This window comes from Oryzias melastigma, linkage group LG22, assembly GCF_002922805.2.
Source record: "Oryzias melastigma strain HK-1 linkage group LG22, ASM292280v2, whole genome shotgun sequence".
NCBI classification, from domain to species: domain Eukaryota; kingdom Metazoa; phylum Chordata; class Actinopteri; order Beloniformes; family Adrianichthyidae; genus Oryzias; species Oryzias melastigma.
This window is the reverse complement of record NC_050533.1, coordinates 11,177,211-11,194,767: the sequence shown is the minus strand read 5'-3', so window position 1 is coordinate 11,194,767 and position 17,557 is coordinate 11,177,211. Positions and strand designations below refer to the sequence as shown.

The 17,557-nt window shown below is 39.0% G+C and overlaps 1 protein-coding gene across 1 annotated transcript; it reads right to left on the bottom strand.

Moving 5' to 3' along the window:
• Nucleotides 1–9,673: 9,673 nt before the first annotated feature.
• Nucleotides 9,674–12,846, bottom strand: htr1b (5-hydroxytryptamine (serotonin) receptor 1B). The gene has a single exon (XM_024273983.2). It carries the CDS (start codon nucleotides 12,470–12,472, stop codon nucleotides 11,345–11,347), a length of 1,128 nt encoding a protein of 375 aa, XP_024129751.1. The 5' UTR covers nucleotides 12,473–12,846; the 3' UTR covers nucleotides 9,674–11,344.
• Nucleotides 12,847–17,557: the final 4,711 nt, after the last annotated feature.

Genomic DNA, 17,557 nt, shown 5'->3' with positions numbered 1-17,557 from the left:
AAAAGTTTGCTTTTTGGATGCATTTTACAATTTTTTTTCCATAACTAAAGAAAATTAAGATTGGAAATAAAATAGATGGTTTTACTCTTATTTTCTTCATAGAGCAAAAAGCAAAAGGTATAGCACTTTGCTTTGATGTTTCTCCTTATGGTGTCAAAGATCTCATTTCACTTCACTTTTCTGTTTTATTCTTGTATCTTTTTATTTTTGTCACTCCTTAAATCATTATTTTAAGCTCATTTAATTGTGATTATGCAGTTTGAGGGAAAATTTAAAAAAAATTGTGTCATTTTCTAGGGTTCTGCTGTACAGCAGAAGCTCATTAGAAATTTGCCTCTTGAGTTGTGTACGGGACTGACATGGAGTAAGCCCGCCCCCTATTCCCATCTTCCATCTGTTTACACCCTTTCCTGCTAGCTTACAGCCCCTCATACCCCCAACCAAAAATTACTGATGCAAGAAAACGCACAGCTACAAGCTTTTTCAAACATTTTTTTCTTCTGCTCCTGATTCACAACAATTTCAATAAAGAAATACTCAATACTTAATTTTCTTTATACATATGTCCTCCATCTTGACCAAAATGCCACAAGATGTTAAAAATACCAAAAACACAAGTTTCATCAGAGTGGGTCTTTAGAAGCAGTTTGTTAATAATCAAAAATTAAGTTTTTTATGTGTAAAGGTAAACTGGTTATCTGGACGGTATAAAGAAACTTTTCCGATCACATGTAATGACTTTCATCTAAAAGCGTTTTCCTGTTGCTGCATATTGAATATAGATTGGATGGTTTTTATTCTCTGCCTAAAGCAGCACAATTTAAACTCTGATTTAACGGCGCAGTGGGTTGACGCATTCCTGCTCCAACCGCAGCGTGGAATTTGATTTCAACTGATAGAATTTAAGCTTTAATCTCTTTACAAACAATTTGAGTCGTTGCTTTAGGAAACAATTTTCTTCAAATCACGTCATCGAAGGAAAAATTGTTTTACCATTTCATCAGACAAACAAACAGCCGACTTTACTGAGGTAAAAAAAGGATTTCCTGCTCGACAACCCAAACTGCTTTCCAAAAGCTGCACTTTTACACACACACACACATATTCAATTAAGGAATAATTAAATAAAGCAAAAGCTATACATGCAAAAAATAGATGAACAAACTAGAAAAAAGTATAAATAATGATGGCACTGACAGTAATATTACTGAAGCATCACTTTAGGTCAAATTTATTCAAAAAAGGTTGAAAGACGCTATTTTATTATTACATACCAATATAGCCATTTAACTTTTGATAAGTTAACACAGAATAAGGAGAGGAAAATACAGATTTAAAAACCAAAACCTGTTTAGAGAGATTTAGATAAGAATTTAATGTCCAACAAAAAAAAAACACAATAAAAACACCCCTTTCTGTTTGTTTTTGCTTCTAACATGCAAGATTTATAAAAGCTCCCCGTCAAACCCACCAGATTGAACAGCCAGATCAGACGAGCACATAAGCTGCCGCTAAGATGGAAAACATAAGCAGTGTTTTGGATAGCATGTTGTCATTAGCTGTTGGCGTGCGCGTCTAAGCTTTTGCCAGGGGACGCCGTTTTATCATGCACTTAGGATTTTTGTGGAAGCGCTTGGACGTCTGAGTGCTTGACAAAACCCAGGCATAATGGACAAAATCTTCCCTTTATTGAGATTTATCTAACACTGTTAAAGTGCAAGAGACGTGTAAAGAAGTCCTGATGGAAGTGTTGAACCTCCCTATGAAAATATTTCAAGTGGTCCGCTTTGTACTGCGTTTTTCGGGGTTTTTTACCAAGCATTTGCCCTGGATGTGCTGGATTGTTTCTAAGGGAGAATCTTCCAGTTGTTCCACATGGATTAAAAAGAGTCTCAAAATGGCAATATTCTGGAAAAAAAAATTATAACGTACATAGCCTACATAGTATTCATTTTTTTAATTAAAAAAAATAATTAATTCCTTTATTTTTTTTTATACTTTAATTTAGAAAGACATTATTCTCTATGTTTGCTAGTAAAAGTCCAACTAAATGCTGGTTTATTTATTGTTTTAATCTTTTTTTTATACTTTTATATTTTTTGTTGTTGCATATGCACTTGGAAAAGAGGATTACTGTTTTTAATGTAATCGTACACATGTGCAATGGCAAATAAAAGATGTTCTACTCTATTCTAAAAAGATTCATTCTCTATTTGAAGTTTCTCCGCAGTGGGGCTGGAACGATTATCCGAATTCTTGTTTATCTATGATCTGTTTCAGAAAAAACTAGTATAACTATTTGTGATGTCCAAGATGGCTCATCACCTCATACAGCCTTTATAAATTTAGTGGAGTACAGTGTTCCCCCGATTATTTGTGTTTCATTATTCCCATTTTTGTGTATTCGCAAGTTTTTTTTTTTAGTCACAACTCTTCTGGTTTGTAAAAAAAAAACTCCAACTTTTCTGTCTGGAGAAGGTTCTGGGAGAAGATGCCCTCTCGCACTTATTTGATGAAGGAGGAAGCGCGCATTCCTGGTATTAAGGCACAAAGAGACAAAGTGACACTCCTCATCAAGTACGCTGCTGTACAGACTATAATTCTGAATTTAAAAAACTCTACTCCAATGTTCTTTGATAAATGTTTAGCAAAGAATGATCAGAAGTGTTTTGGATGAGTGTGGATAGGTAACAGACATTCTTCTGCTGGTGGGGGTGGGGTGAGACGGGAAAGGGGGTTCTCCGTATTTACAGAAATTATGGTGTTTAAATGCATAATATTTTAAGTTTTTGAACATGCATTAAAAAGACAAATAATATAGCAACTGTTGACACAAAATACATGAAATAGTTTGAGTTTCGTGGTTTGATCTACGATTGTTGATCTTGATTCATTAATCTAAAAGTAAAGCCACCAACACAATGATTCTCATCCCTTCACTGCAATATTTTGCAGCACTTTTCTGGACTAAGATGTCTGTGTTTTTTCCAAAGATCTCCTGCAGCCACTCCTCCAGTTTGGGGGTTACTGGTCTTAACGCTCAAATTACCTCAGACACATCTGTTACCTCCAATTTCCAAGCTTTCTCCAGTTCTTCCTCGAGTCCTTGGGTTTTTCTCCAGTTCTTTCTGATGATGCTATCACTTGGTGTTGCCACATCTACGAAAATGCTTTCCTCTGTCCTTATACCACCACTGTGCAGTCAGTCTGTATCTGGAAGTCCCACAGGATCTTTGCTCTCTCCTTCTCTACCACTTTCCGAGGTATTTCCCACTTTGACCTTGGGATTTCTAGTACACATTCCACACACATGCTCCTACAGACTAGCCACTTGATTGTGGCGCTCCTTGTATCAAGCACGTCTTTGCACAACCTGACTGGTATGGCAGATCTGGGCCTCTATTGCTCTGATGCTCAGGACCTACCACATGTTCTACCAGGACGAATGCTTCTGTGCTCTCCTGAAGGCCTTTGCGTGAGTAAATAAAATTGCATCTTCAAAATAAAACAACCTACATCACAGAAAAGATACTAAAAAATAAAAGAGGGGCTTAAATTAGACAAAAGTTCATTCACACATTCAGCGTTGTTCGTTCTTCTTCATGATCAGCTATTGTAATTCCACAGTGTTACCTCATTAGTCACTGCACCATAAAACAATCGCTCCTCTGTTCTGTTAGTCTGTCGATATCACAGCCCCTCATCAGCTTTTGCTTTAAATTAACAGAGTCACAACAGGAAATTAAGTCTTCTGACACCCTGAACATCCAAGAGAACCAGAGTCATTAAGGCAGCATGCTGTGATAAAGTCTACTTATCTGGTTGCTTTAACCCTTTAACACTAGACGTAGTGCTAGCGACACCTGAATAACATACATTCTTTGACATACCATAACTTTTTAACCATTTGCGTATCTTCTTTGCACCTATATAGTAATGCAAAGTGTTGACTCTTGTTTATTGGGTAAGCAAAAGCCATGCCGCTTTTCTCCGCTTCAGAATCTGATGGAATTACTTTATTTAGGTAAACACCTGAAGAGTTACGGTAGTGAAAGAATGGGGTTTGACGATTAAAGATTACCCTACCTTCACCATGTTGGACAGCATTACTGTAGTGGTAGAGATAGACTAAACTCCTCCTTGATATTTCGACAGCTTGGACCGCACCACCTCTCCTCCGTGGCTCTGTAGTTCCTCTCTGTGTGGTTGAGTCACAAAATTTACTGCCTCAAGTTTACTTGAGAGACAACAAGCAGCTGCTGGGACTTTTTCTTCTTCCAGCAATCAATAAAAGAAAAAAGTAATCCGCTTGCTGCCTTATGCATCCATCCATTGACCAGAGCCGTAGTAATGAGAAAGTCGATGTTATTGATTTCAACTGTCAAGAGGTTTAAATGTTGTAACTGTGTAGATGGATTTTATGTACCACGGTTGGGAAAGACTCTGCGTTCCGAGGTGGAAATAATTTGTTCCGTGTTGGATTTTTTTGTGTAAGTGCTCCAAAGCGGAGGCGCCGCCCCTACTGTCCTTTGAGGAAAGTCAGCAGGCTTGTCGGTTCTTCAAGTTATTATAGATATATTGAAGATGAATTGTTTTCCTAAATAATTACAATAAACTTCTGTTAAATTGTGTGAGAAAATGCACACAAATCTGATTTATAGGGTTGTAGAGTTGATAATTAACATTACAAGAAGCTAAGAAATTCTAAATTTGTTTAGCTGTTGCGCAATTTTCCATCTCAGTGCTCTTTCTAATGCTTAATTCCTAAAGGTCAACAGACAAAATGTAAATTATAGGAGATGTTATTGTGGAAAAACTCTCAAGGAAACATAAATCTGTTAATGTGAGGTGTTGTAAGTTGGAAAATTGCCCATCGTTGCTGTCAGAAAACGCAAACGAAATAATCACCCGTGTGACTGTCACGGACGAGACTCGTGTTAAAATAATGATCCGACAAATATAAAGGAAATACCGGCAGGGTGGGGAAGAAATGAAGAGAAATAAAAGGAGTTCCTGCGAGATGTTCTCTGTCTGCTTTCTGCCTCCTTACAAAGACAGGCTGAAGCTGACCTTTGAGCTGAGGCATCGCCAGTTCGCCTCAAATGTCAGCCAAGAACAACTTTGTAACTCCCACGGGTTCCACGCTAAATAACAGTAGGTTTCTCTCTCATGGTAAATGTAATGTGCAGTCAAAGTATCAGCAGGAAAAGTTCAACCAAGCTGCAAAAGGTGAAAGTCATTTTAACATGCATCAAGCTCATTAGACCCTCATTTTGGAGGGTTTTGTCATTTTAAGGGTTAGTATTTCAATCTGAGCAGAAAATGTATTGTTTTAGAAAAATTGTTTTAACCAGTGAAACACACTTATCAGTTTAATACGCATGCACAAATATTACGACTCTTCCTCTTTGTGACTAGATTTGCGACAGTTAAGCAGTTTGATTAAGATTTGCTCCCATAATTTGTATATTTTTGTACCTTTGTTGTTCCATGATTGTAAACCTTGTAATTTATTACCATAATATTAAAATTATTTTTTTTAAGAGATCAGTTGCAAGTAGAATTTCCCAACAGTTCTGTCCCTTTACGACAGTTCAAGCTATTACACAAATTTATGTTTTTAAAGTCAGACAAAATGACAACTGCATAAAATAAAAGAACATCGCCTAAATGCAACTTTGTATAATCTTATATTGTTGTCATTACAGATGATGAAAATATCAACGATGCATGATGGAATGACAGCTACATGGTGGATTGTTTTATTTTTTGTACATTGACAATGGGAAAGGAGGAAAAGAGCAGATTTTACTTTTAGAGAATGTCTCGGGCTACTGCAGCCGTTAATTATGTGTCTGTGTTGAGCGAGTTAATAAATTGTCAGTATGTGGCGCTGAATCATTGTGCACTGAAGAGCAAACTGCCATAAAACGAGACAGAAGAAGAAAACATTTGTAGTCCGCTTCTAGTCGTTTGCAGGATCAAGCGGTTTAGATCCTAAACATTTCTTTTTTCTTTCCTAATTTTTTCAACATCAAAATAAACATTAACATTCATTAAAAGTTTTCATTGTTTTAAATAATCGAATAGGTTATTATTGTTATTACCATCTAGAGATATACTCTGACTGAAAAATTACATGTATTGACATATCAAATAGCCGTTACAGATCTGGTAGCGACACGCTTTTGCATGCTAGCTAGTGCATTGAATGATAACTAGTGCCTTGCATGCTAGATACAGTACTTTCTTGCATGTAGCTAGTGCATTGGGTAACTTGCCGGTGTCTTGCACAATAGCTAGCGTCTTGTATATGAGCCAATGATTTGCTTGCTAGCTAGTGCTTTGTATACTAGCCAGTGTCGTGCATGGCTAACCGGTGCCGTGCATGCAAGCCAGTGGCATGCACGGCTAACTAGTGAATGCATGCTAGCCAGTGGCATGCATGGCTATCTTGTGCATGCATGCTAGCAAATGCTATGCATAGTTACTGCTGCCTTGCATGACTAGCTGGTAACTTACATGGGAGCCCGGCTGTCATCCTTGTGTGAATGTGTGTTTGCATGAGTGAATGGGACGTTAACTATGATTATGATTGTAAAGCCAAAATCTTATAACAAAATCTCACTGCGGTATTTTTTTAAATAAATATGTGGGTTTTTTAGGGGTTTAATAGACTTTTATTATTATTATTATATCAATGGTCATTACATCAATGCTTTCCTGTGATTTGTGAATTCCCATTCTCTTTGTTAGTTTTTGATCTTTTTTTGCATAACTGTTTGATACTGGGAAACAGTAGCAAAGCAACCTCTCCAAACCAGAACAACCTCTGTACACTGACCATTAATATTCTTCGTTCAGGATAAATGACCTAATTTATTTGACTAATATTTACGTGCGAAAAAAAACACACCATGCTGTGAGCAATGAGCCTTTTTGCAGCACCAATGTGCAGTTGAACAGAGGTCACGCCAGGGTAACTGGAATACATTTATAATCCGAAATGCGCGGGCCATAAAACAGCCATATCCCTCAAATGATGTGTTACTTTTCCAACATGTTTGATCGATTCACAAATCAGTAACTTTATTGTATGTTTTTTTTTTTTTTCTTTGCTTTAAGTCGGCTGCAGAAAACTCTCAAATCATGATTTAAAAGCACAGATGGGATCTCCACAGAGGAGTACAGGTGAGCTGCAGGACAAACTCCTGTAAATAGCCGGGAAGCTTTAACCAACTTGGCATTAAAAATCAAGAGAAACTGCTTGTGGCCACAGAACTGCTGTGAAGCAAGCTAAGAACATGCATGACTGAAGGCCATGATTTCACACACACACACAATAAAATGCAGCACCTAAGTGACACCTTCCTCCACACATGGGCTCAGATTAGTGTTTGCGGGTATTAATGAGGCAGTAAATCGTTTCACCTTTAGCTCCCCTTTGCCCAATTTTGACGGAGTAACAACCCGTTTTTTTCCTAGAATGGATGAAGTCGTAGCGTAAGTTTACTGCTCTACCTAAAGGTCCTGCTCACATCTTATTCATGTCACGAATTTGCACTAAAAGTGTGTCCGTAACGCACATTTAAAACGTTTTATTGAATAAAATAATGCAGCAAGAAAAGATTATTGACAATTTCCCTCCGAAATCTCAACATGTCAGTCGAAATGAATTTAAGTCAGCAGAACAAGTCAAACTGTGATTCGCCCTCCATTTCTGTACCCTTCCATGCCAGCTAATAAGCTGCTGACTGGCTTTATTCCTCACAAGGTCAGCTGTTATCACCTTGCTGGGGTTCTTTATTAATGGCAGATGGCCTCTTAGATGGCCACTTTTCAGGTGATGAATGCTACAAACCTTTCTTTAATCAGGAAGGTGAAACAATAAAGCTGCTAACCAAGACCACATCCACTGAACGAATACTTTATAGCTTCATTATCCACGTGTTCAGCCTCACTAGCTGTTGCGTCCTTCACTCCACAGCAGACACGGCCGACATGGCAGACCTGTGACAGAGTCCCAGTGCAGCACAGACAGCTGCTTTGGAACGAACGTTTTCTCTCTTTTGTTGTTGGTTTTAGAAAAGTCAACACGACTCGTGCATCGGATCACTTTTGGTGTGTTTATTAATTTGATTTATGTGTTTAAAACAAATATTAAGTGATCAAAAGTGAGTTTTCAGTTGTTTTCAAGACTGCAGGAATGTTTCTGTTTTTTGTGGATACGTTGATACCTGGCAGCAGTGGATGCAGTTTATTTTTTTAAATGCTTTAACTAAAAAAAATCTGGTTTCAATTTTTTTGATTTAACCCTTTAATACCATAGATGTTGCTGGCAGCTCCTAAATAACACAGTTTTTGATGTACTGTAGCTGACTGTTAATGTGATCAAATAAATAAAATATTTGAAATGAGTCAAATATAAACATGAATCAGCGGATTCTGACATGGAGAAAAGAGTAATTTCATATATACTTTGCACACATTTGCAACACTTCATGTAAAGTGTTGCACATCAGCGTGAAGCTGCTTTTCTCCACTTCAGAATCCATTGGAGTTACGTTTATTCCGATAACAGTTGAAGAATTATGGTAGTCGGGTTAATTAGAAGGCATCATAAATGTTGTTAGAGTTTTGAAAAGCCCCGGAGTCTGCTGAAAAAACAGGTCAGTCTGAGGGCTATCAATGTGATTTGGGTTTTTTTTTTTTTTTTTTNTAACCAAACATACATTCTTGAAATAATTATGTAGGAGTATTAGTTAAAAAAATACAAAGAAATTCAATCTCCAGATTTTTTAAGGCAAATTGTTTCGTTTTTACTAAAAGAGCGGCAACTGGTGTTTAAAAGTGGTACTGCAGCACTGAAATAAAATAATGCACCAACCTTCTCTTTCCATCAGGGTTGATAGTAAACGCCTAAATCTATTTTAGGATTTTTATACCTAATAAAGTAATATGGTAAAATAAATTATTTAGATGAAATTTGTCTTACTCATTTTACCTATAAGCCTTCACCTGCCTGTGTTCTTGTATATTGAAAAAATGATGAATCGCAGTCCTGAAATGAACTTATTGAAAGATGTCCAATATGAGTGTTGTTTTAACCAATCAGAAGAGGCCTGGACTCTTTTCCAAGCCTGGCATCTCTTGTAACATCCGGTTTTCAACAGAAGAGGGGTTATCCTAAAAGATTTGATTTAGTGTCCATGAACAACCCACACGATTGATACTACAGTCACAGTCCCACTCCGATCATCTTTTTAATCTATTTTTAAAGCGTGCCCAGTGCTCTTTTAATGATAGTTTTTAGCCAAAGTCAGAAAACCTGTGTTGTTTTCAAGGACATAGTTACTGCAGAGCGGCAATAGTTCATTAGAAATTTGCCTTTGGGTTTTCGGTGGGCCTGTTAGCAGAGTGACCCCGCCCCTCAGAGCAGGGAGCTTGTGGCCCACCCAGCATTTTTTTCTGTCACAAATACACTTTTCTCAAACGTCCTTTTTCTTTTGCTCCAGATTCACAACAATTTGAATACAGAAATACTCAAATACAACTTTAAGTCTAATTTTCTTTACGTATGTCAGAAAAAATGCTGCAAAAACATTTTTAAATATACCAAACATTACAATTTTTTAATCAGAGTGGGTCTTTAAGGATAGAATCCAAAGTCTTGTTTTTTTTTTTTTTTTCTGAGTTAAAATAACCTTATTGGAGAGTGAAACTGAAAAATGCACAGAAATCTGTGCTGGGGAAGGTCATAAGGTTGACCCTGATGGGACTTTGGGAAAAAATAAATGTATGTACACACACAAAAAAAAGGGAAAAAAAGAGCAGCAAATGTCAGAGACGTGATTGATCCTCCTGTTTTTTGACACACTGGTACATCGTGTACTGCTATAAACATTCAGAGACATAGAAGATGATTTGATTATCCTGCTATCAGTTTCCTTTTCATACACTCATTTGTACAGAAATGAGGTTTAAACAAAAAACACATACTAGATTATACCAAAAACAGCTTTTCTGTCATTTTAGCTGTTGTGAGGATTCTTATACTAAAAAGATTTGGCTAAATTCTGAGGGGAAAAATGAAGATCAGGACAGTATTTGCGACATTTTCTACAAAAGTTTTTCCTACATCCTTAGTGTCTGATATTTGCAACAAGTCTTGTAAAGTCCTGTATAAGCAAATAAGTTCAATAATCCAATTTTTTAAATCAAATCCAATGTGATTTAGCTTTCTTCTTGGACCTTAATACTGATTCTCACAGACATAGTCTGATTTAAAAGAACTTTATGTCTGATCTTTTCTTTTGTTCTCACGTCTGAGACAGAACTTGTACGTGGGAACGGTGGAATGTTCTGTGCGTCGGTGACCTTTCCTGTTCCTTTGAAAGTGGCTTCTTTGTCTGGACCTTAAATGTCCACAATATTTCAGTCTGAGATGATAAAAAAAAAAAAAGTATTTGTCAGAACAAGATCTACCGAGGCTGCAGGACTGCTCGATTCCTTTCAGACACTGAGTGAATTGTAAGGAAAATAATTGAGTATTGTTGGGGAAAAAAAGCTTACTTTTTATTCTATTATTAATGAAATATTCATGTTCTTTTTGATTGAGTGTGAGCAAGGGATAATTGTTTTTTCTGTTTCTTTGGATCACAGAAGCTCATAAAAAACATCAAAATGTGTCATTTTCTGCTCGTCGGAGAGCAGAAAGCTGCTAATTCACCTCAAAGTCCCCATTCTACAAGAATTTGAATCTGAAAAATTGAAGAATAAAACCTTTACAACCTTTATTACACATTCCCATCACATGACAACTTTTATCTTTTTAAAAGAAAAATCTCTTTTTCTGCAGGCCAGAATAGAAAATCCAGTCAGACGAAAGCGACGCTGAACTGTCCAATAAATGAACATTTTCTGCAGAGTTGGAGACACTAGCAAACCCGAGCAGGAACAGCATTTTTTTCCTGATTTATGTGCACAGAAACCTTTTTTTTTCAAAAGTTGCAAGAAAATTTCATCTTTGATCCTTTTTTGCATCCTTACACAACAGTTCCATGGGAATGATTGATTCTTACCACATATAGGATGGATTTTTTTAGTCTATAAAAATAGTTTTAATACATTTGTTTTTCATAATTTTATTTATTTCTCTTTTTACTTATTTTTGAAACAACTTTTCTCAGTTTTTTTCCTTATTTACATTAGTAATCCAGTCCATTTTATGATCTTATCCAAACAAAATTGACCTTTTTTTGCCTTTTGCATGCAACTCCTTTTTTAGCTTTTTATTGAATTAAAAAAAACGCAAATAAATCTTATTGGAGATGCAAAGAAGAGCTCAGGATCTGCAGCACCTAAAGCGCACCAGTTTCTGGAAAGCTTTCTTGAAGTCCTCGTTGGACATGGTGTAGATGATCGGGTTAATGAGGGAGTTCAGGTATCCCAACCAGGTGAAGAAGTCGAACAGGTCGGGGTTGAAGCACGCGTCGCACGTGGCCACCAGCAGGGTGTAGATGAAAAACGGGAGCCAGCAAACGATGTAGGCGCCCAGGATGATCCCCAGAGTCTTGGTGGCTTTGCGCTCCCGGGCCGCAGAGATGCGCTTTTTCTCCAGGAGCGCGTCGGAGACGGTCACTTTCACCTGGTTGTCGCTCGTGGACGAGCCGGTGTCGCTGGACGGGGTGTCGTGCCTCCCGCACTGCAGGGAGGTGGTGGACGCCACCGAGCCGGGGGAGTTGGTGACCAGGTGCGCGGAGGTGAGTCTCTTCCCGACCTTCCTCGGGGACTGCTTGAGGATGCGTTTGCGCGCCTCCACGTAAATCCGCCCGTAGAGGACGATCAGCAGCAGCGTGGGGATGTAGAAAGCCCCAAAGGTGGAGTAGATGGTGTAGAAAATGTGGTCCGTGTTGACGCTGCAGCTGGTCAGCTCCTCCGCCTTCACCTGCCGCCAGAAAAGAGGCGGCAGCGAGATGGAGATGGCGATCACCCACGCCGTGGCCACCATCCCCGCCGCGCGCGCCGGCGTGCGCTTTTTGGAGTACTCCACCGCGTCCGTGATGGCCCAGTACCTATCCAGCGCGATGACGCACAGGTGGAGGATGGATGCGGTGCAGCAGGTGATGTCGGAGGACAGCCAGATGTCGCAGACGATCTGCCCCAGCGTCCAGGTGTGGATGACCGTGTAGAGGACGCAGATGGGCATCACCAGGATGGACACCAGCAGGTCGGTGATGGCCAGAGAGGCGATCAGAAAGTTTGCCGGAGTTTGGAGTTTCTTTGACTGGGAGATGGTGGCGATCACGAAGGCGTTGGATAAGGTGGTGGCGAGCGTGATGAGCGACAGGATGACAGCCAGGCTGATCTGGTACCACAGACTCTCTGCGCTCTCCTCCCCGCTGGATGGATCCGGAACCAGGCTGTCGTTTGTGGAGTTTGTGGGTGGCTCGACTTGACCTGGAAGCTCCATAACTTTAAAGATACCCCTCCTTTTTTGTGCATTAAATAAGAGCCCTCCTTCTTGATAAACGCCACCTTATCCGCGCCATCTGCCCGGAGAAATGACACCTCCAGCCTGAGCTGTAAAAACGCGCTCCGTTCCTCTCCATGGTTCTCTTGCGCGCAAATTTTCGAATCAAATATCCATCCAGCTCCAAATTTCCCAAATCCGCGCTGTGGAACTCCAAAGTGTCAGAAAACGTAAAAAAGTGACCACAAACGTTGAGCAGCGCGTCTGAACATCTGGAAGGATGTCACAGATAATCCGCATGTAGGACAGAAGTTCTCCAGAGCTGTGACTCGTCAGGCCCCCTGTGGTCGAATGAGGAGCCAACCCAAAGTCTCCGTTTCTCTACAGACTCTGGCATCAAACAACTGATTACCCCCCCATCTACCCCCTCCCCTCTGTCATAAACTATGGACTACCTGCTGGGTCATAGTGCCCCGTTTTTCCTTTATCTGCGTCATATTTACGCACCATAAAGCTCATCATTTGACTCCAAAATGACCCATTTTACGCGCAGAATCCCCAAAGTGCTGTGATAACCTTGGATCACACAGATGTCACTTTTTAGGTGCTATGAACATTGAATTAAATGACCTTATGGAGAATATTAAGATGGATTAGGAGCCAGGGGCGCTGCTTTAATCTCTGGGGGCTCAGAGCGATGAGGGGAAGGGGGGGCTTCAATCATTCCTCTTTAATAAAGCAGTTGAAGGTGAAAGTGGATGACTAAGATGCTTAAAGTGAAACGATACGAACGCTCTTTGATCTGTGAAACACGAAGTTTAGCAAAAAGAAGTTTAAAAAACTGAAATTATTTAGCAATTTTACTGAGATTTTTTTAATGCTGGGGCAAAACGACTTTTAAAGGGACAAATAAAAGTCTTTCCAGCTATAATTTCATGCATTTAGCCTGTGGGATTAGAGGATTTTCACGTAAAAATGATTTATCTAATAGAATATTAATATTTTAAACTAAAAATTTACTTCTGGATCTGCTTTATTCTCTGACAACAACTTTAATGCAGGAAATATTTTGTTCTGTAAACTTGAGCTTCAATGAAAGACAAATCTGAAACTAAAACACAGATGAGTTTGTTTGCCCCCCTCCACCCTTGCTGTAAGTTTTCCAAGGTGGTCTCTAAACGCCTCGTGGAGTTTGGCTTCCTCATGTGTTGCCATAGTTAAGAAAAAAAGCAAATGCCAGGCACTGTTTGTTTTTAACAAAGCCATGAATCTTGTGTTCAGCTGAGTAAATTTCCGTCCCCTCTGGGATCCAGCCTTTTGCTTACTGTTCTTTTTCCTGCAGCCGCTCACCTTTAACTTGATTGTTGAGCGAATTTCTGTTTTTCTACGATTTTTTTTTTCCACAGAGGAAATCTGTTTTATCATTAAAAAGTAAAAACGTGTGATAAATTTCTGCTTTTGTGTTTGTTGCATTTTCTGCCTTTTTAGTACTTTTGACTCCAGAGAGACTAAAAAAATCATATTTTTCCAACCTGTTTTTTAATTATATTTGTGTCCGATTTGTCCAGATAGAAGGAATACAGCTTTTATTAACACAGCGACGGAGGATTGTGGAGGAAGAGTTCACACTCGTGGAACGCTGCCACTTTTCCTCAGTCTGACGTGTGAACGGAGCAGTCATTAAGTTTGGCAGTGGGTCACCGCCAGTCACAACCAAGCTGTGAATCTGCTCCTGCTGCCATTGAAGGCATCGTCTCTCTGTTCTTACCAAAGATAAAACAGGACATCATACAATTTCAATTTTTATTTTTAATGATCTCTATAGATTTAGTGGAATTCATTTACATTTTACAAGAAAATAATTGTTGACAATTTTTTTTTTTTTTTACAAAAAATTATGATGTGGCCCCAGATATAATATTCCATATATTCCCCTTAATAAACGAGGGAACACTATATTTCTGTTAACCGGGTTGTTTTTTGCGCAAACAGAGTCAGCTCTTATGTCATGTTCCAGCAATTTTCCTCACGTTGATTTAGTGAGGTCACAGCTGGCGACGCCCACAAAACAGAAAAACTAGCTTCAAATCAGCAAAACAAGTCAAAGGAAGAAGTGTTTCTTTCATCTGATACAAAAGTCCTAACAGTGGTGACCTTGTAGTAGTTGAGAAATGGACCTTAGCCTGGAGAATTGTTGGTTTAAGTCCCATGAATGCAGAGTTAAACCTCATAACTTGTTGTAGTGACTCCAGTTGCTTCACTGAAGCTACTCAGTGGCCTCAGGTGGATCTGTCGTTGTTCAGGAATTGGGATATGGTATTATTACTAGAAACACCTTTGTCTGAAAAAAACTAGACTAGTTAGGGTAAGAACAAGCTCAACAACTTCATAAAAATGTCAGTAATTACAGTTTTGAAAGACCCACTCTACTGAAAATTGTATTTGGTGTTTTTAACATGTTCTTCTGGTATTTTTCTCAAAATGATCTTTATCGTTTTTTTATGTATTCCTTTTATATATTCCCTAATTTACTATTTATTTTATTTTCACTCATTTTTAATTTTATTGAATTTTAATGTGTTCTGACATGTTGAAAGAAGAATTTGTGTTTATTGAATAGATAATAAAGTCTCCTTATAGAAACTTAAAATCAGTATTGCACTTCTAATCTAAATATTCTTATTTAAAATCAAAGAATTATTGTAGTAATACAAAGAGTAAAAATCATCTTCATTTGTTAATGCAAAAAAAATCACAATATTCTCATAAAACAGACTATTTGTGAAGATTGTTTTCATCAAAGAATGATTATGATAATGCAAAAAGTAATATTTTGAAAAGAAAAAAAGATTGGTAATTTGAGCAGAATCAGTGCTACATCACAGCTTAGGAACAAGTTTAAGGCCACGTAATCGTTCTTCGTTGTTATGACTGAGAGGCTGTGAAGGTCTCATTTCAAGGGAATTGTGCTCAAGTTCTGCAGCTAAGAATTGGATCAGAGTTCACATCCAGCGGCTTCTTGAGTTCAAATTTCACATTTTGCTTGAATTAAAGGTTCAAACATGCATAATCCCACAGTTCTCAAAGTCTTTCATGGATTTTATTTCCAGAGGCTTTGTAAGGTCCGGTGGTCCGAGTGGTTTTAAAAAGATTCTGGAGTTCAGAATCCACGTGCTGTGGATATGTTTCCTAGATCTTAGGAGCCTCGCGTGATTCCCCAGATCAACGTAATATTTACAAAGATGATCGTTAAGAAAGACAATTGAACCCTTCAGGTGTTTGTGTTGTTTCAGCAGAGCTATCTTGTTCTTGCGATCCACAAACCTGATCAGGATCGCTGGTTTATCCGTATTGTTTATCCGAGGAAGCGGATGACAGATCTCAACAGTGTTTAGGTCCAAGGAAATCCCTTTAGACGCAAGAAGTACTCCAACTTGATTCTCCACGGTCGCGTTAGCATCCACCACAGCTCCGTTAGCTTCCATGCTAACGTTGGTAGCACCAGGCCGTGCCTTGGGTTGTATTTGAAGTCCCGTGAGAATCAAATTATTCATTCATACTTGTTGATTCATGTTATGCATTCTTCTCTCCAGGAGATCTTGGCGATTATCTCGTTGTTCGTTACATGCCTTTTCTTGACGGAAATCCTCCACGATTTGGAGCAGTGGTGTTAGCTTAGCTTCAAGCGCCAGCAGAGCTGTTAGCTTAGTCTCATTCAGAAAAGCAGTGGAAAGTTTCCCTTGGACATCCGTGAGTGTGATTTTGAGCTCTGTCCAATCGGCTTCAAAATTGTGCCATGTTCAACAATCCTCGTTGCAGTAGTTGTTTCTACCTGCTTCCCATGTGGGGGCAGTATTTACTGAAATGACGACTAATACAAAGTTTTTTTAAGAAAACCAAACAGAAGTTCTGTGATGTCTCTGACCTCTTCTCTGCACATCCATCCATCCATTTTCCCGACCGCTGTCTCCGTTTCGGGGTCGCGGGGGTGCCGGAGCCTAACCCGGCTACTGATGGGCGAAGGCGGGGTACACCCTGGACAGGTCGCCAGTCTGTCGCAGGGCCTCAATCACACCCATTCACTCTCACATTCACACCTAGGGACAATTTAGAGTCACCAATCAGCCTATGAAGCATGTTTTTGGACGGTGGGAGGAAGCCGGAGTCCCCGGTGAAAACCCACGCATGCACGGGGAGAACATGCAAACTCCACACAGAAAGGTCCCAGCCGGGATTCGAACCGGGGCCTTCTCGCTGTGAGGCAAGAGCGCTAACCACTGCGCCACCGTGCAGCCCCTCTGCACATTCTATCCAAAATTTTCAAAACTATTTGACAATGTTTTCCTGCTAAAAATGCAAAATGCACACTTATATAGTCTGTATTATTATTATTATTATTATTTATTTATTAATTTACTTCTGTTTGTTATCAGACAAATAGTCTTTTCTACAAGCAGACCAGAATCTTCGTTCTTAAGTAGAGGAGAATTTGCCCGAATTTAGGTGTGTTTTCACACCTGCCAAATAGTTTGGACCAAACAGCTCAGTGTGAAAGTGCTTTAACACTTTAACAACTACCTTTAGTACTACATTTCACATTAGTAATGTGTTGCATTTAGTGTAAAGCTACTTTTCTCCACTCAGAATCAGCAGATTCTCATTGATTGCATAAGTGTTGTCAAAGAGTGTGTTATTAAGATGATTTCTCCAGTGATAAAAGGTTAAATGTTACTTTTGACTGTATAGCAGGTTTGCAGACTGGTGACATGACTTTATTTGTGCGGTCTCTGCAGGAAGTCACTTTAACTTTACAACCAGACAATTGTGTTGATAAAAATGGTATAGACTTGTTTTAATGGGACTTTTCTTGACATAATATTGTGGTGCCATCTCTCACAACTTCCTAAAGTATCTAAGACTGAACACAATCAAATCTGACAAAAACCTAAAAATCTCAAATGATTCTCATCAAATCACATTTCAGGGCAGCGCTCTCCCCATTGTGGTCATCTCCCTCCATCCTCCATAAATGACAGCTGTAGCAGCTCCGACCAAATAGGGCAAACCTAAATCAGGCCAGATCCC

Bases quoted from the DNA above. Each gene is read 5' to 3' on its own strand.
- htr1b (XM_024273983.2), bottom strand. From the start codon at position 12,472: ATGGAGCTTCCAGGTCAAGTCGAGCCACCCACAAACTCCACAAACGAC.